The sequence below is a fragment of the Phoenix dactylifera genome, chromosome 3, assembly GCF_051530095.1.
Source record: "Phoenix dactylifera cultivar Ajwa chromosome 3, Ajwa_hap1_PhDact_Kaust_v1.1, whole genome shotgun sequence".
In the NCBI taxonomy this organism is placed as follows: domain Eukaryota; kingdom Viridiplantae; phylum Streptophyta; class Magnoliopsida; order Arecales; family Arecaceae; genus Phoenix; species Phoenix dactylifera.
Window position 1 is genome coordinate 52,998,259 of NC_143192.1, and position 19,541 is coordinate 53,017,799.

Consider the following 19,541-nt stretch of genomic DNA (forward strand, 5'->3'; position numbering starts at 1 on the left):
CATGCAAAGTCCATGCTTGCCAACCTCCCTTCCCCAAAGTCTCCCACTAAGAACTTAAGATTTTATATTACTATGTTCTCTTTTGTGTTCATATAGCTTTATCATCATCTTCTTCCTCTTCTTTTTCTTTTCTTTTTTTTAATTTTATAGGACAACGAATCACACAAGTCTAAAATAAGTATATCCAAAAAAGTTTGGAAAACAAAATATCTCAAAAAAAAGATGGCAAGGCTGTACTACTAGTCCACAATGCTTCGCAGAAGTGCTCGACAGCAAAAGATGTAACTCAATCTCTGTTGATCTCGGACATGACTCATCAGAAAAATAGTACAATCCTTTACATACCACCATATTCTGAAGTAGAAAGTATCGGTTTACCTTCGGATCCATGGCGGGCTGCAGCCACTGTCGGCTCGCTGGGGCGACGGCAGCCGTAGGCGGTGGCGGCCATGGCTGCCTCCTCCATTTTTCAAGAACCGGGCAACAAGATTCAGAAACAAACATGGGGTGAGAATTTTAGTCCCACATCATCCAAACAAAAAACCTTATGTATGCTTAAAAAACATAGTCTATTTTTTTTATACCAAATAATATGAGTGAGGGGGCTGCTATGATATCACAATGTTGGGTAAATTATGCACAACAGAACTAATAATTAAATAAAAAAACTAATAATTAAAAAAAAAAAATACCGACCTCCGCCCATTACTCTTTAAGCAAGAAGATGTCACACCAAAGAGAAGAGAAAGACTCCATGAGAGAGAGAGGAGATTGATCAACTGGGTCACATCAGTCTCGTAAAATTAAGGAGACATGTTAGTCCACAATATTTGCAGGAGTGCTCGTCAACAAAAGATGTAATTCAATCCCTAGCTCTATTGATCTCAGACATAACTCATCAAAAAAATGGTACAATCCTTTATATACCGCCATATCCTGGAGCAGCAAATGCCGGTTTACCTCCGGCTCCATTCAATCGTAGTAGCCAAGTCACGTTCTAGATGGATCAAATCCATCAGCAGACAAGGAGAACAAATGTAAAATAGTCTTTTATTTAGTCTCTTAAAAAAAAGAAAAAAAACTTTTATTTATTTATCATCTGGAGAAGAAACAAATTTGAGTTGTACCCAAATTTTCAGACCCAAACAACAGACAAACGGAAGTTTAGCGCGCAGACCTCTTTTGGAGAAAGTGAAGCGTCTTTATACCTTCCGCCACCACCCTATCATCCATCGACGGGCAACTTAGAATTTATAAGAGCAGGAGATACACGCTCATAGGATCACATTCAATCCATGGGCCATCAAGAGTCAAAATATTCTCTCTTGTAGCATTTGTCCGTTCAAGAGGAAGTATTGTATCAGAGGAGGCTTGCCATGCAAAGTCCATGTTTACCAACCTCCCTTCCCCAAAGTCTCCCGCCAAGAGTGTCGTTTCTCCAAGGTTTTATATTACCATGTTCTCTTTTGTGTTCTTCATCTTTTTTTTCTTGTTGATTTATAGGATAACGAATCACACAATTCTAATATGGGTATATCCAAATTTTTTTTTGGAAAACAAATTATCTCAGAAAAAATATGGCAAGGTCGCACCACTAGTGCATAATACTTTGTTCGAGTGCTCGATAACAAAAGATGTAACTATATTTCTAATTCTATCGATTTCATACTAGACATGAATCAGCCGAAAGATAGTACAATTCTTTCATACTGCCAGATGTCCTGGAGCAGAAAGTGTCTATTTATAGCTACGGTCCGTCTTCGAATCATCTAATCGTAGTAGCTGAGTCACTTTCAAGATAGATGAGATTCTTCTGCAAGCAAGGAGAACAAATGTAAGAAGAAAACCTTCTATTTAAAAATCATTCGGAGAACAAACAAATTTGAGTTGTACCCAAAGTTTCAAACCAGGGCAACAGACAAAAGGAAGCATCTAAAAACCCGCGTTATCCCGCTTTTAGAATTCATCAAGCGATGCCCGCGTTACAATGTTCCACTTCAACTATGTAGTTTAGCATGTAACCACAAAACATCTAATCGGATTGAAAAATCTTGAAACTAAAGGTCATCTAGCTGCTTGTCTCGTTACAAATTTTGCCTCTAAACAAAATTACTCCCAAGGAGCACCTGATTCTTGTCGTCCGAGCGCGACTTCGACCTTCCCTACCGCCATCGTCATCGACAGCGAGCACCAACCTAATGAAGCCGGCAATGCATTCTTTCCCCATCCTCGCCTTCTTCCCTTCAATCCCTCAACTGCCGTCCTCTCCTTCCTTCGCTTCGATCTTTCGCTCTCGAAATCTCCGCAAAACCAAAACCCACCAATGCTCTCCGTCTCGCCCCTGCCATTCTTTACGGCCTAACGGCGGATTCGGGAATGGCTCGAAGCCAACGGATGCCGCTGGAGGGGAAGGAGCTGGTCCGCTTCCTCACCTCCAACGTCGGCAGCTTCGTCCAGGACCGCCTCATCGACCGCGACCGCCGGGCTCACCACAAGGAGCAGTGCGCCGAGCGCCTCGCCGCCGAAGGCCGCGCCTCCCCCTCCTCCGCCGCCGCCGCCGCCGAGGTCCGCTACTCCGACCAGGCCGTCCTCGCGAACCTCGACTGGGGCATCGACGCCCTCGAGGAGGCCATCACCACCTCCAACCCGGAGGCCAAGCTCGCTCGCCTCGGCCATGCCGAGCGGATGCTCCAGGTTTGCGCCCTCCTCGACCCTGCCCAGGCCACCGCTGGCGTCCCCAACTCGTACCTCTCCGCCTGGGCCCACCTCCACCTCGCTTTCCTCGCCCGCCTCCGCGGCGACTCCCGGGGCTCCACCCTCCACGCCCTGGAAATGTTCGACGTCGACCCTTTCTTTGCCCGCATCGACTTCGCCCCTGAGCTCTGGGAGGCGCTCTTCCTCCCCCATATGGCCTCCATCGTCGGGTGGTACGTCGAGGCCCGCCACCGTGTCGTGGTGGAGACCATTCCGGACGCCGGCGACCTCTCGCTGACGGTCGATCTCGACGATCAGCTGTTCCGCGAGTCGCTGGTGCTCTCGGTGAGGCCGGACCAGGCGGATAAGATGAGGGATCTGGAGAAGCGGTACGGGGAAGCGCTGGACCACAGCACCAGGATGTACGCCAGGTACTACAAGGATGCCCTTAGTCAAGATCCGGCGGCGGCAGCGCCCGGGAGGAAGGGGGTGCCGGTCCTGCCGCCGATCGCGGAGCCCCCGATGACGCCTCTGCATGAGGTCAGCCGTTCGATCCCCGATTACGTCAAGTTTGGGCCCATCTTGCCCAAAAGCGCGGGCTTCTCTCCTGTTCTCAAGAACAGAGGCGATGAGGATGTAGGCGCCCCCTGTCTTGGCAGTGACGAGTATGTTTAGCCTTTTGCTACAGAATCCATCCTCTTTTTTTTTTAGGTTACACACCTGCCCCGTGACCGTCTTTTAAGCAACTGATAGAGGAAGACATGAGATACTAAAATTCTTCATGATTTTTTCTTTCTTATTTTAATGTGATTCTTCATGATTTCAAAGTGTCGCAGCAAATACAAAGACCTAAGGTTCTTTTGCGGAGGATAAAAAGAGGCTTAGTTTAGTTTAGTCCAATTTAAATGCATTGAACCCATTTGCATATCCACTTGAGATACGGGCAAGAAACCTTGAAAAACATAGATTTTGGTTTTAGTTAATTAGACATCATATATCATGATCAATGGTGTGAAATTTTGTTTAGAAAAACTATCATGTAGTTTGTACGAGAAACAGTTGAGGTTGTGTGCTTTGAAATCAGTTGAGCTTTACCATCAAGCCTTATATAATTGGCAGCCCCCAAATATCTGTACATAAAGAGACATATAGCAGCTGCACTAGACATTGTTTAGTACAATGAGAGCTTGCTGAATATGAGACATGTGGTCTGTGATGGTGCAATCCAGTGCCAAGCGTCTATTGCATCTCAGGAAGAAGGGACGCTGGCTGCAATCTTGCAATGAGATATTGATTTGATCATTTGAACCACCATGTATCCACATGTCTCCAATTCATCCATCGGGTTGGTAGGGTCAAGCTAGGTGCTCCAAGTTAAATCTCTTCGATTTGAACGGTAAGAAAGAGAATGTAACTGTTCAAGTAAATTGCATTCTTGAATGGATTTGCATGCAATGTTGTGATGTTATATAATATAGTTTCTCAAAATCTAGTTCATTCCAATTCATGGAATATTTGAAATTAGTATTTGTTGGTGTATTTCATCATAAAATGATGATGTTGTAGTCCTTGCTTACATCATTTTATTTATTCAGATGAAAACTTTCTAGTTGTTGCATGGTACCTGCTCATTCCAGTTTTGAATTCGTGATATTTTGTCCAAATGCAATCAAACAATTCTCCATTTTTTCCATTGTTTTTATTTGTCTTTTGGCATTTCTACAGAATGAACGTAAACCCAAGCTCTGCTCAGAAACTGGAAAAATCAAGTGGACAGATCATCAATGTAATGCCCATAATTTTTGCTCCGAATGTTTCATCTTTTTATCATCAAAATAGATATCTAGTCTCTAGCATCCGTGGATATTGCAAATTGAAATTTCCATCATTCTGTGCTAGGGTGCCTTAGTTGAAGAAGCTGAAGCTGACAATGATTCTGATGGCGGTGACGTTAGTAGAGATTCTGAAATAATGATTGATAAACAATTACCTCTCAATAGCATGAGGCAAAACATGGACTATGAAAAACCAAAGTTTCTTTCATCTAGAATGAAGGACCGATCCACATTTCTAAAGAGTTATTCTCCTGTGGATTCTCCCAAATCGCTTTCTCCTAAAGTTTCATCTCCAAAACCACTCGTCTCTTCTGAAAAGAAACCAAAGGAACTCCTCCGCCTTTCATCCAGTCATGTTACAAGTCCTCCTGAGACGACCTCCCCTCTGGATTCCTCGAAATCTACTCCAGAGCTTTTGTCTCCAAAACCCGCAAAAGAACCCAAACCACTTCCCCATTTCCAGTCTGGTCATTGCCCAACAGGATCGCCATCTTCACATTATTACAGTGACCTGAACATGAGTTCAATTGGCTCTGACGGTGAAGGGGTATTGATTTTGTGTCATTGTTACTGGAAATCTTGCTCCATCTTTTATTTTTTTAATTATTGAAGTCCGAGTTTATAAGGTTTGGCTTTTTTGCATCTTATGCTTTGAATTCAGAAACTGCAGAGAAGTTGCAGGAACAACTTCAGTGGCACACGTAATATGAACAAGGCACATGCAAGTAAAAATAGCCATCTATTGAATGACAGGTAGCTAAGACAAATAAAGTAATATAAATTATCTTAACAGGTTCATCATCATTTATAAGTATATGGATAATATATCTTATTTTGAAATTTGCAGTCATCATATTGAGAGTGAAGATGATATGAGCCGATGCAGCAGTTCTCTTCGCTCATCTGATAGTTTGATGCGCAGCAGAGCAAGACCACCAAAGGACTTTGTCTGCCCTATCACAGGCCAGCTTTTCAGTGATCCAGTTACTCTGGAGACAGGTCAAACATTTGAGAGAAGAGCAATTCAAGAGTGGATAAAAAGAGGAAATAAGACATGTCCTATCACTCGTCAGCTTCTCTCTTCAACTATTCTACCTAAAACCAACTATGTTCTGAAGCGACTCATTGCATCATGGATGGAACAAAACCCTGATATTGCCCAAGAATTCTCTTACTCTGAGACCACAAGTGCTTCTGTCAGTCCAATCTCTTCCATGGAGTTTTTTTTGGAGCCAAAAACCTCAGCAAATTTTAGTCCTCCTCTCGCTCAAACAAGGCTGAATACTAAAAAAAATGAGAGAAGGTGCAAACGATTTACAAGAGCAGCAGTCACTACATCTCCAACTGGCATAATATCTCAAGCTGCGAGTGAAACAATTCTAAATGGGCTAAAGCCATATACCTCGTGTCTATGCACTTTTGAGGACTTGCAAGAATGCGAAGAAGCTGTATTGACAATAGCAAGGATATGGAAGGATTCAAGGACTGACCCAAGGATTCATGCTTATTTGTCCAAACCAACAATTATTAATGGCTTTGTTGAAATACTATCAGCTTCAACCAACAGAGAGGCTCTTCGAGCAGCCATCTATGTTCTGTCAGAACTTGTTTCTGCAGATGAGACTGTAGGTGAAACACTCAACAGTGCAGACACTAATTTTGATTGCTTGGCTGTTTTGCTTATTAATGGCTTGGCTGAAGCTGCTGTTCTTATCTGCCAGCTGATGCCAACATACTCCCAGCTTTCGAGTCACAACCTCATTCCATCCCTAGTTCAGTTAATAATGGAAAAAAATGACCAGATGGATGACTTCTGCTTGGTGTTGGAGCCCAACGGTGCTGCAGTAACAATATTACAGCAGATCCTGTTAGGTGAAGACGAGAGTAGCCGGTCACGTAATGCTTTGAGTGTTATTGCAGCAAATGGCCTTCCTGCTCTGATCAAGTGTATGGATCAAACTGAAGGACGTGTTTCCATTGTATCCATACTTCTAAGCTGTATGCGTGCCGATAAAGGCTGCAGATATTTAATAGCAAACAGAGTCGAATTAGCTCCGGTGCTTGAATTGTTTCATGCTGGAGATGAGAGCACAAAAAGCATATGCATTGATTTTATCTCAGAGCTAGTTTGTTTGAACAGGTGTGTTATTGTACACTGGGCCTCTGCACACTTTTAATTCCGGTCCTTATGAATGATATATTAGAATTTGTTTGCTTAACTTCTGTTTTATGCTTTTTTTTTGTTCTACTGATGTAAACTTTAGATATCCTAAAACTGCTTTTTCAAGAATTTGGATTTGGGCTTCATGGACTGATTTTAAAGTCTTCTTCCCACTGCCACATGTTTTGAATCGTAATGTGAAGACAGATATAATATACTTGTTTTCTCTGTATTGTTAAACACGATTGCCATCTCGAAGATAAAACCCTCTTGCCTAAAACATGTATTGCTCGACATTTTCATTCTGTTATAATATTTTAAAAGTTTTTGTAAGTAATGCACAAGATAGAAAATTTGTTGAAAAGAATACTCCGATTTTAAGTATTGCTTGGATAGTTAACCTGTCATGTTTATATATGTATCTTTATGTCTTCTTTTGATTAGTCATGTGTGTAACAAAATGATTTATACCATGGTCTGTTGTGCCGGAACTGGAGCCTGGACTGGTTGCTCGGCAGCATAGAACGGTATGCCTCCATACCATTCTGTGCTTGCCCGTACCGATACAATAGAGGTGGGAGAGAGGGCGAACATGAGAGAGGAAGAGAGAGGGAGAGAGGGAGGGAGGGAAAGAGAAGGAGGGTGGCGGAGGCCGGGCCTTCGCCGGTTGGCCTCCACTTCCCTCTCTCTTCCTTCCTCTCCCTCTTCTTCCCTCCTCCGCTTGCTCTCTCTTTTCCTCTCTTTCCTTCTCCTTCTCTCCTTTCGTTAATGGATTTCATTTCCGTTGCCGGAACCGTCCCAGTCCGCCTTCGGTACGGCTCGATACGCCCCGTACTGCCCGGTTCGGAATGGTTCTGCTCACCTTGATTTATACATTATTGCACTAGCCCCGTGTTTTCCTTTCTCTATTTTAACTTGTGGATACTCTCCATAGCATTAATATTGTTTTTTTTTTAATGCTGCTTCAGGAGAACAATCTGCAATCAAATTTTGCAGATCATCAAAGAGGAGGGAGCATTTAGTACAATGCACACCTTTCTAGTCTACCTTCACATGGCCTCGATAGAGCAGCAACCTGCAGTTGCCGGTCTTCTTCTCCAGCTTGATCTTTTGGTCTGCTTCAATTTCTTGTATAAGCCAAATGATAAGATATATGCAACTAGCATGTAAAAAGTCCGCTGAATTGATTTTTGACTCCAATAACTATGGTTTACAGGTTGAACCTCGAAAGATGAGCATGTACCGAGAAGAATCCATAGATGCAATAATTGAAGCTCTCAAAAGGAAAGACTTTCCCATTTGTCAGAGCCTGGCTCTAGATATGCTAACTTCTCTTTCTGGGAGGCAAAACTCCTCAGGGAAGCCTCTTACCGAAGCATGGTTACTCAAGGTTGCAGGAGTTAATAATCTCTATGATACATCAGTGAAGGAAGAGAAGATACAAACTCTAGATGATACATCTGTTGAAATGGTGGAGATGATGGTGTAGTCCCTTTGATTCTTTCTTTTAAACTATTTGCTTCTTTTAGAGCCTTCCTGTTCCTTTTTTTTTTTTTTTTTGTTGGCTTCAATCATCACTAGTCTGAAACATATTGTTGTAGGAAAAGGAAGAGAAATCTATGAACGCTTGGGAGAAAAGAGTAGCATTTGTTCTTTGTAATCATGATAATGGAGCCATTTTTGAAGCTTTAGGTCAATGTCTTACGACCAATTCCTTGGAGATGGCAAAAAAATGCCTTGTCATTGCTACATGGCTCGCATACATGCTTAGTTGTCTTCCTGATACTGGTATAAGAACAATTGCAGCTAATTGCTTTCTTGATCAATTCATTAATGTCCTCCATTCATCGAGGAACCTTGAGGAGAAGGTCCTTGCCACCTTGGCTTTAAAAAGCTTTATTATTGATTCAGGTGAAAAAAATTATTTTATTTTTTTAACATTTTTCTTAAAAAGAATTTCTTTTAAAGTACTTTCCAATGTTGGCCGTCCTCAACAGTACTTGTGACATTTCCATAACATTATCTCAGATTCTCTTAGGAAATTTGAGATATATGCCCCAGAAATATGCAAGCCCTTGAGGAAGCTCAAGAGGCATTCATCAGCAGTTGCAGATTTGTTGAAAGCAATAATGAACATGCCATCTGTTGACAGAGTGAGTGAATAACCTGTGTTTTCTGAAATTTCTTTTAATCAAGTAATGCTCTACTTTAGCCAAGCCACTTGTTTTTCAGGCAGAGTTCTTTTCTTGCACTGAGCTATTTGAGATTGACTCCATTGCTAATGGTGAAGTTCTATCATTGATATATTCAAAAGGTTGGCTTTTTAGCAGCCACTCTGATGGAACTATTAAGGTACTCTCTCAGCACGTATCTACTAGCATACACAATGTCTACATTTCGTTGCTGGAATTTTTTTTTTAATAATTATGTTTAGCAAATCCATCCTTCTTCTTTGATGTCATTTGGTAATTTGCTTAAACTTGTAACAGATTCACTTTATCTTATTGGTGAACTAATAACACTTTGTTTGACCAATAAAATTGCTTACTAGATTAACATGGAAGAGATAGAAAGGTTAATAGGATTTCAGATTGATGATTTCCATGCTCAATGAGCTTTATATTTTGTATCCTAGGTGTGGGAAACTGGGAGGAGGGTTTTGAAATTGATTCAGGAAGTCCATGCACACTCAAAGGCGGTCACATGCCTCTACATTCCACCCTCAGGAGACAAGCTCTATAGTGGTTCACATGATAAAACAATTCGAGTAAGTACCTATTCATGCTCCAACTTATAAAGCCACTGATTTTTGGGAATTTAAAATGCTACTTGATAAGAGTCAAACGGAAGGAGGAATTATGCATCAAAATTAAAAAGAAAACTAAATTCTGGAACTTGCATAAATGCCTTTCTGAAGATGTATTTGTATAAGAAATACAAGTTCTGGAGAAACTAGAAGCATGACATTGTTGCATTCTAAAATTGTGATTTTTTTCCAAAATGATTTGTTATCAGACTTGTTTGAGTAAGACAGTAAGACCTTGGTATTATTGGTGTCACTATCCATTTTAAAGAAAGAAGTTGATTCCTTATATTATTTGTTATCAAGAAGAAAAATGCTACATGGTCCCAGCCAGTCACACAAAGTTCCTCATGCCAACGTAACACTAGCTTGGTGCTTTCTGATTTGACTGAGGCCCCGTTAATTGCATTGGCACAATGAATTGTACAAATTCTTTTGTCTTGTGGCACAGAAATTTTTATGTGACTTACTAATGTACTATAGTATATAGAGATGCAGGAAGCTGATTAAAGAATGTGGTTATGCGCGCAAGGTAAAAAAGGGAGTGGTGCTCAATTTTGTAGCTTATACTTTATTCCAGGTTTCTTTAACATATAATAAGATTCCAATTAAGGTGTTCTGTGAAAATTAGGGTGGAAAAACATTGCGTTAAAACTTCAGATTTGTTTTCCACAGCGATTTCAAGACAAGCTTTTGTATTGGCAATCCTCTTCCCTTTGCTGTAGCAAGTCCATATATAGTGATCTGCCTACTGCTGCTGGCTACTCTGCTAATAGTTGCTGGGTCCAAACTTGGACTCTCCATGTAGGAATTGACCCAACAGGCATAGTAGGCAGAAAGCATCTCAAATTTCCTATCCTTTGTCCTCTAGCCTAAAAACATTACCTTCCAACAAATAAACAAGGACAACATGAAGTATGTGATTGCCATCATCACAAGTTCTTGATTTGAATAAAAAATTTGTTTCCTGTTGAAGATCTCTAATCAAGAATCGAAGTATCAATCCTTGATCCTGAATTCTTTAAGATGCTTGTAAACTGTAATTTTCTTTTACCAAGATCAGCCCACAATTTTATATATCCACTTCTCTTCTAATTGAGACAAATCAGTTCTGGACATCCTGTATAATCACACACTTTTTTAACAAGAACAAATGCATCTACTCTGGTTTGAAGTACCATTGACCTTTCTCCATTTCATGGGAGTGCAAGGGGCATGAGAGAAGATGCTCATCTGGGTGTACTGGATGTAAATCTTTTGATCACCAGTAAAAGATCTCAATTGAAAGTGAAGACAAGGCTCTGATAATGTTGACCGACAAGCTTAGCTATCATTAACGTCCTGGCCTGAGATGAGCTCACTCAAATGCCATGGTGTGATTATCATAGTTGATAAAAAATAAATCAAACGTTAAACCATGCTGAAGAGAGACAATATATAATTGAATAGAACATAACTAAAGATATATCAGAAAACATAATCTTAAATAAAATCCAGGTACAAAGCTTCGAAGTTTAACTTATTCACATAAATCTATACCTCAATATAAAAAAAGCACAAGTCATCATTTTATAGGTGCCACTTTAATAATCACTAGTTTCAAAAAGCAACATCAAAAGTCCTCTTTCTTTGAGAAAGGTCTAGTTTACTCTCACTAATTACTTCAAAAAAATTGCCTGATAGATTAACTGAGCTACATAGCTTAGTAAATTTAGCATGGTCAAAAGAATTTAGTTCCCATTGAAAATGATGACTTTTGAAATATAACACATGAATTAATTGGAAAGCTTATGTGTAGGTCCACTTATAGTAAAATACCAAAATCAAAAATTTTCCTATGAGGAAATGGTCAAAACATAAATTTGCAAGGACTTCCAAAACAAAATAGTTCATATAATTCCTATGAAAGCAAATGTCTTGCAAGTTACAAAAGTTCATAAGATAGTTCAAACAGTTCAGGTAAGATCACATTTCTTATAAACATTTAAATATGCTTGAGGCCACATAAACTATTACTGCTCTTTCAGGTGAACCCAGTTTATATGCATACACATACATATACATATACATATACATACATACATATACACGTAAATGTGCATGTACATACATATATACATACGTACATATGTATGTACATACATATATACATACGTACATCACATGCACATACTTATCTATGTATGTACATATGCACCAGATAAGGCTGCATGTATCATCGATGTTCACATAGACCACTTGGACAAAAGTCCAATACCACTCTCATCAATAATTTTATTGAGGCCAAAGATACTACCTAGATATAGGTCAGCACATGGATTTTGGATATAATATTATTTCTTTATATTTGAAAGAATTTCACAATGCCGTATGGCACATTTATTTGAAAACTCAAATGAAAATAAACAGATGTAGAAGTGGTTCCAACAAGAACATAATCTAAGGTTAATAGACACATAAAAGCTCAAAAATATCAATTTGAAAAACTCATGTGATTTCATAATTTCAAATAGAAATCAAAACATGATTTTAGAGTAACCTAGGAACCAAATTTTTAAAGAAGATTAAGTCAAGATCTTTGCACGTAACCATAGGTTATAAAGAACATAACAAAAGCTAAAGCCACTCATGGTGTCCAAATTTTCATTAATAAACCCCAAGCTTTGAATATCATCCAAACTATTAAACTTTAAAACAACACATCACCTTCAAATTGGTGCAAGATTTAGAAGACTCCAAAGAATCTCTACACATTGATTACAATTCAAAACAATCCCTAGGCTTGGAATTTACGACAAGATTAAAAAACATAAAACTTAAACGGAGGATCAAGGTTTGTCGAACTGGTATTGAAGGGGGTACCGGCCGGCCACTGATTCGGCACCATATGGGCCCGTACCGTGCCGTTTTAGAGCGTACCAACAAAGGAAGATCCGAGTCTTTTTTTTTTGTTATGCCGATTTTGAATTGAAATTGGCAAAAAAAAAAGGTCTCCTATTTCGAAACAAAAATTCAAAATCAACAACAAAAAAAAAGGTCTCCTATTTCGAAGCAAAATAGGAGATCCTTTGTTTTGATGAGGGCTCCCTCTCTCTCTTGGCCTCTCTCTCTCTCTCTCTCTCTTTCTCTCTTTCCTTCTCCCTCTCCCTCGAGTCATGCCGGTAACCGACCAATCTGGTTGGGTACGATTTAGCATGCCTTGCCTTAGTATGATTGGTAAAGGTGCTTAAAGAGAAAAATTTTGAAAAGATCATGTGGTTTCAAATTTGAAAAGAAAAGAAGCTTGGAACGGACTACAAGATTTATAAACACAAAACGTAAAGTCAGTTACTTACTATATGTTGCAAACCAAACCCTCAACTTCTTATCCTCCTCACTCAAAAAGGTCTGAACTCACCCTTTATCTATTTCCTTTATGGATTATACTCCTTAGAATCTAATTATAGGCTAGGCATGTTGGTTCACTTAAGTAGGTTGGTTGAATCGACGAGTTGATAGGATAAATCTTATCTTCTGCTAAAGATAAATCTTTTTTTTTTTTTTTGCTTTAGCGGGTTCTTCATACAGTGCGAGTACGAATACACCCAATAAAATCTTATTGTGTACTTCTAATAAGATAAATCTTATTTACATGAATATTATTTAAGTAAATATTAAAATATTTTATTAAACAAGAAGCTACCTTCATTTTAGTTCAATGTTAATTTCATTAATACCGAAATACTACTACCCAAAATTATGATAAGAAAAGTCAGTTATCTTAGTCTTCAAAGGATTTCATCTAATATGGTGCTAATCAGCACATAACAGTTAAACAGAATGATATTCAAAGTTTGCAGAAGTACACAAATGCATAACTTTCTTCTTAAGTTGGAAGTTATAGATATGGTTATAAATAACTGAAACTGGCATCCTTGGCTTGTTCTACTTGAAACTGATCACGTGTAAACTTCAACGAGGAAGTCACTAAATTTGGTGAGAATTTTTAATACTTGGACAATAGTTAGATACTTGGACAATAGTTAGATGCCAAGAAATTTGCATGAAGTGAATATAGTGAAACCGTTATATTTATTATTTAAATCTAGCATGCCTTGTATGACGTATAATGATGATTGAATTCAAATCCACTCATACTTGATGTCGGTCAATGCGACACCACTTAACCAACGACCCCTTACAAGACCCAACTAATCTTCTGGTAGACAGATGTACTGTAACTAAAAACTGTTTTCTCCACTAAAATTTTGATACTAAGTTTGACGCATGCACAGTTTGCAAATAATCTCTAAATATTTGTCCTACCCATAGGTTTGGGCAATCGGGCCAGACGAAATCCGTCCTGTTCAGGTTCATGACACTAAAGATACGGTCAATTGCTTAGCCGCTAATGCTAACCTTCTATGTTTTACATCTCAAGGAACCGGTGCTAATATCTGTCCTATCCATAGGTTTGGGCAATCGGGCCAGACAAAATCCGTCCTGTTCAGGTTCATGACACTAAAGATACAGTCAATTGCTTAGCCGCTAATGCTAACCTTCTATGTTTTACATCTCAAGGAACGGGTGCTAAGGTCAGTGCTCTTGATAGCATTTCAATATATTGAGGCAAACATGGCTGAGTATCCTAAATAGTAATTGTGATTTTGCAGGTTTATGACTGGAATGGATCTCCAAAGCATGTAAACTTCAACAAAAATGTCAAATGCTTAGCCATAATGGAAGACAGTCTATACTGTGGGTGCTCTGGCTACAGCATCCAGGTTCTTCTTGATTTTACTTTCATACTTGTCTGTGTTATCATAGTCAAATGTAGCACCCTGTTATTTGTGATATACCTGCCCGCACCCCCCTCTTCTTTTCTCAGGATGCCACCATCTGAACCCAGGATCTCACCCTTGCAAAGAGGGTGCAAACAGGTTGAGAGTTTGCAGTGTAAAAATTACCTGTCCATTTTGTGTACTTCTAATAAGCATATAATCGTATCTATTAGATTCCATTTTACACATTTATAATGGGCAAATATTGTTAGCTATGAAGTATGAACCTATCAAGATTTTATTGCACTTGTGCTGAACTAGTTAATGGATGTATGTGCAGGAAGTAGATCTGCGCAAGTGCAGATCAAATACATTTTATTCCGGGACAAGGAAGCTGCTTGGCAAGCAGACTATTCATGCCTTGTGCATTCAAGATGGTATTCTCTTCGCTGGTGGATCTTCTGTTGATGGCACAGCTGGCAAGGTGTGTTTTAGGTGGCTATCTGGTAAAAGGCTGCATTTTACTTGCTTGAGTCAGCAAGTGTATGTTTATAACGTCCAATTGTGTCTGGTAGATCTGCTCTTTTAGAGAGCCATTTTCAAATTTATTATGCACATGCTTCCATAATTAAACTATCCATCAGTCACCATCATTTTGGATGCTTAGCTTTCCAAAAAATAAGGGAAATAGAGAGAAATTTTGCTAACTTTCTTTCTTGCAAACTCAGGCCACTTTTTTTGTAAGAATGCACATTTCTGTTGAGTGGTGAATGCACATAATTTTTACATTGAGTGGCTGGAGTTCTCCAATAGTTGAAAGCACCCAAAAGTTTCAACATTGTCCCATTTCTGCAAAATAAAATAAAATAAAATAAAAAACAATGTACACTAACAACGAGAACAATAACAACATCAGCAACAACAAAAACAAGAACAGGAACAAGGCAACAACATAAATATGGCCTGAGTTTACTAAAACACATAAAGTGAGCAATTTTGCAAAATTCCCAAAAAGTAAAGCTACACAGATATAGCTCCAAATATGTTGATGGCAGCTGGCCAATTTGTTGGATGGTAACTTGTCCAATATATAAATTCTGATAATTAATTCTTGCTTTGAGTTTTACCACCAATAGTATTCTGATGATAATTCTAAGAATAAAAAAAACAATGATGCTTTGAACTTTAAATTGGTTGCAAATTTGGTTATAGATATTCGTTACTCACTATTGTAAGTTTGCATTGAAGGCTTTCTCATTGTCAACAAAAACACCAGTAGGGTCATTCTCCACAGCATTGGACATCCACTGCATATATGTGAGCAATGATTTTGTGTTCACTGGAACCAAATGTGGGGTCATTGAAGTTTGGTTGCGAGCGAGGCTCACAAGAGTTGCCTCAATTAAAGTGGGTGGAGGGGCAAACACAAAAGTTACAACCGTGGCGTCAGACGCTGATGGAGAACTGCTCTTTTCAGGTTCTGCTGATGGGAAGATTCAGGTTTGACTCTTTGTAGTCCATATTCATTGAAATGTTAAAGTTTTTGATTAGTGCTGCTAACTAGGTGCATGATTATTTCCTTTTGCAGGTTTGGGCTCTGGAGTGAGAAACCACCTAACTTGTACAACTTCCACCATGAGTGATAAGTACATTGTGTTTGACTCTGTTTCAAGGTTCGGTGATCTAAATTCAATGCAGAACATCGATATCAGAAAAAAGAAAGATATTAAAAGTTTGTTCAATTAAATCTCAAGAACTTTAGCTGTTTTTTTTTTTTTGATACAAAAACTTTAGCTGTTCACTGATAACCTGCATGCATGTTTTTTTTCAACATCTGTTCATGACATTTGAAGCATCTGGTTGCAGGCGATCATGTATATAAGTGATTTTTATTTTCAAATTTTTGGTTCCTTTACCCATTGTTACAACGTTTTCTACATACAAGAGGCCATTATACATGGGAAAAACTTGCGAGATACGTCTTTTGCTTGTTAATAGAAGAACCTTCAACATTATGTAATAAGCAATACCTGACCATCAGCAAAAGAAAATAATAGAAGAAATATCCAGCTCTGGGGATTCAACCTACCAAACTCTTATATTAACCTTTCAGAGCTTGCATGATATAAAGGATGTGACTTTTTTTTCTCTTTGGGTACAAAAGTGGGGTCAGCAGACCTCAAGAAGAGAGGGAAAAAAAAAAAAAACAGAAACCTTAACCTATGAAAAGAAATATGAGATGCATCAATCATAACGGAGTAGAGCAAGCATGGAGTCAAAATTAGCATTCACCTTCAGATTTGCTGAGAGATCAGCAGGTTGCTAAAGACGTGATTTTTGTTACCTTGTCAACAAGCCTATCCAAAACTAGGGAAACAAGCATGTGGATTTGGGCACCACATCTATGAAATCTATGAAGACAAAGATTAAAACACGGAAGGTCTATCACTGCCCAAGCTATGCGAAGTCACCAATTATACAAATCTATCCTAAAAATTAACCGTAGTGCTAGCGGAGACATAAAGAGCTATCTCTCACCTGATTCCAATAAGAGCTGTTACCTTGTCCTGATGATCCCAAGGTAGGGTAATAGCCTCATCCACACCACAGCCGTCTTTATGGCATAAGCGACGGGGACGAATGCCACACATCCAGCGTGACACCCAGCCGGCGACCAACCACACCCCTCATCCCCCAGACCATCACCATGTCTCATTCCGAAATAAAACAGAAGCCGATGATCTCCACCAGCACCAACAGCAACTGAAACCTATAAGGAATATCCCGTTTAGCAAAAAGCTCACGCAAGAACCTGCCCCCAAGACAAAGTTGCCAGGGCTGCCATCGGCAAGCCAACTCGGCATCTTCGAAGCTCATGGTCTTAGTTACCTTCGCAGGCAGCCGGTCAACGTCAGCCGGTGTGAGAGCTTCTCTGTCAACACCATCGAGAGGCCCACCTCGAGACACCTCTGCCCACGTTAGCTGAGGCGCTCTGGCAACTCCACCCGGCTTCTCAAACCCGACGGAGGGGTGGATCACCTGCGCTGAATCCCAGGCGCACCTGAAGCCGCCCGGCCATTCGTCATGTCCTCCCATCACTTTCACTCATCTTTTTCAAGATCCAAAAAAACCTAGGAGGTTTTCAGCAGCACTTTGCTCCCCCCAAAAACCCTCACAAACCAGCATAGAGGGACAAACTATGGAATTAAATTCAGAAAAACAAATGCTTTGTGAAAATAAATTTGTATATCAACCTATCAGGTCCTCAGAAGATTTTACAACAAATCAAAGAGATACATGGGCTATCTTTATTTGTTTCCAAATTACAGCCACACATACACCAACCTTCCAACAAGATGGAGAAGACCGAATCTCGCAGAAAAATAATCACATTGGTGATGGCAAAGCTCGAAAAGGATGTTCCAACAAGTCCTAGGTCTTGAGCCCAAAAACCAGCCTATAGGAAATTTGGAAAGATATCTCCATAAGAATCATTAATTCAGCTCTTTAGACAACGAATTCGGGGGATAAACCCCCGCCCCGGGCGTTTAGGACCCATTTCGAATGAATGAGATGCATATACCCAGTCCTCCACATACTGCGAGCAACCCTGCTCCCGTAGACTCCCCATTGCTTCTCTGACTTGCTGCCTCCGGCCTCCTTTGACTAGTAAACCACCGTGGGAGACGTGACAACGCGAGGGGTTGTCATGGATAAGCCAATGAATCAATATAACACCCAAGAATAAGCTGCACTATAACAAAAAAGACTGGAATAGAAAAGCTGCTGATCAACTTCTTCGTTTGGAGATCTTGCATAAAAAAAAAGACCATTCTCTGGGATTCTGAACATAGCTGGCATCGAAATTTTGATCTGACAACATAAAAGCATGGAAGCTTAGAGAGCTAAGACATACCAAGCCTTGTGCCTAGTGCTAGTAGGGGCTCAAAATTATGGCAGGGCAGACGGGTTAATGAACAACTCAAATTTGGCCCAGATTAACAGGCTGAAGTTGACTGTAGCCTGGCTCACTGAAACTTAGCTCATAATCATATACATCCCTACTCACATTGGCAAAAAGAAATTACCAGGAAAGCCCCTAGACCATAAGTCTTACCTTGAGAGGTTGATAACTTAATGCAATTGAACCATCAAATCCACTAACGAGAAGCTTTTGAGAATCAATGTTTAACCAGCTGACTTATAAATTTGAGTGTGAGTTTGGGTCTCAGCCTGAACAAAGCTTCTATCTTATATTCTACTTTAAGTGATTCAACAAAACAATATATACGAACTTGAAAGGTAGAAATAAATGCAACAGGTTATGAAAAATGGGAACATTCTCCAACAAAACATAATGGGAAAAAAGAAATATTGGATACTTACATAAATGTTATCATATAAGGTTGTTAGTTTGCAATAGCCCAGGGTACACAAGAGCTGTTATCTGCCGCAATGACCTTAATTTTGCTCCAAACTTTGTATGCTGCTCAGCCACTACGAAAAAGATGAAGCATCGAACCCAGTTAGCTTAATATCACCAAGGTCTAAAAGACAGGAACTATCAATAACTCACAAGTGCAGAAGAATTTAACAATAAAAAGTATCATATCACACAAGAACATTTGGTACACAAACGAGTTGGAAGAACTAATACCACGCATCAATAATTTAATTCCCTTGGAGAAATCTTCAATGCGTCCCAATACTGGTCGGATCCCACAAGACTGGGATACACATAGTTCCAAATATAATGACTTCTCCAGTATTTGTAACATCAAGAGGCACACACTCTCTGTTTCTGGCAGAATGGGTTTTGACTGGTTGGCCTCACAGACCTCCGTAATGATACCAATTGCTTGATCCTGCACTAAGACTGGTATGTCAGTCATAAAAACAAGGAAATACTGTACTAGAAACAAAAGCAAGGTGTATTTGACCTCTCGTTTGCATCAGGGTACCCCAGCTGAATCGTTAAATTCAATATACACTATGGCATTCAGAGCAATACCACTTTGTCGGAATTCCTAGTTGCATCTATTCTAAAACTTGGTTTTCCATAGTGTCAAATTCTACTATAATGTCTGTACTAGGGCCTGTTTCAATTCAAATTCACCACATCCACACAATACCATTGTTCTAACATGTCAATGGTGGCTGACCACAATGCCTGGGCAACCCAACTGCTTAGGCACCTGGCCATTTCAGGCCTTGAGGTGGTGCAGCCACTAGAGGGCCTAGATGCTGCTGTCAAAACGGATGCCTATTTTTTGCTTTAGTAGAGGCAT

General features: G+C 39.7%; 2 protein-coding genes across 16 annotated transcripts in view; one reads left to right on the forward strand and one right to left on the reverse strand.

Moving 5' to 3' along the window:
- Positions 1-1,284: 1,284 nt before the first annotated feature.
- Positions 1,285-16,084, forward strand: LOC103706139 (putative E3 ubiquitin-protein ligase LIN-1). Of its 8 annotated transcripts, none has more exons than XM_088719070.2 (17): positions 2,207-3,359; positions 4,420-4,480; positions 4,594-5,076; positions 5,191-5,282; positions 5,377-6,154; positions 6,251-6,669; positions 7,659-7,803; positions 7,907-8,173; positions 8,292-8,601; positions 8,719-8,843; positions 8,923-9,042; positions 9,326-9,457; positions 13,945-14,067; positions 14,146-14,256; positions 14,594-14,737; positions 15,502-15,753; positions 15,842-16,084. In XM_088719070.2, the coding sequence occupies exons 1-17, from the start codon at positions 2,377-2,379 to the stop codon at positions 15,857-15,859; spliced, it is 4,563 nt and encodes a 1,520-aa protein (XP_088575196.2). In that variant the 5' UTR covers positions 2,207-2,376; the 3' UTR covers positions 15,860-16,084. The 8 variants fall into 8 exon arrangements, 7 of the variants coding, with proteins under 7 accessions (XP_089785935.1, XP_089785936.1, XP_026660113.4 ...); XM_088719069.2 differs by having other exon boundaries at positions 14,146-14,412; positions 15,842-16,000; XM_089929809.1 differs by lacking the exon at positions 2,207-3,359 and adding an exon at positions 1,285-1,443 and having other exon boundaries at positions 5,377-6,669; positions 14,146-14,412; positions 15,842-16,000.
- Positions 10,405-19,541, reverse strand: part of LOC103706141 (nucleoporin (DUF3414)) — a 70,356-nt gene continuing 61,219 nt past the window's right edge. For 2 of the 8 annotated variants that reach the window (XM_039117587.3, XM_026804311.4), the window contains exons 32-34: positions 18,911-19,118; positions 18,640-18,750; positions 17,481-18,126 (exon numbers count right to left, since the gene is read on the reverse strand). In XM_039117587.3, coding sequence (XP_038973515.3) covers positions 18,650-18,750; positions 18,911-19,118 — 309 coding nt within the window. In that variant the 3' untranslated portion in view covers positions 17,481-18,126; positions 18,640-18,649. Of the gene's footprint in view, positions 10,840-14,815; positions 15,103-17,480; positions 18,487-18,639; positions 18,751-18,910; positions 19,119-19,541 lie in introns of those variants that run through there. The other 6 variants (XR_001879399.5, XM_017842543.5, XM_089929808.1 and 3 more) reach the window with 6 other exon arrangements.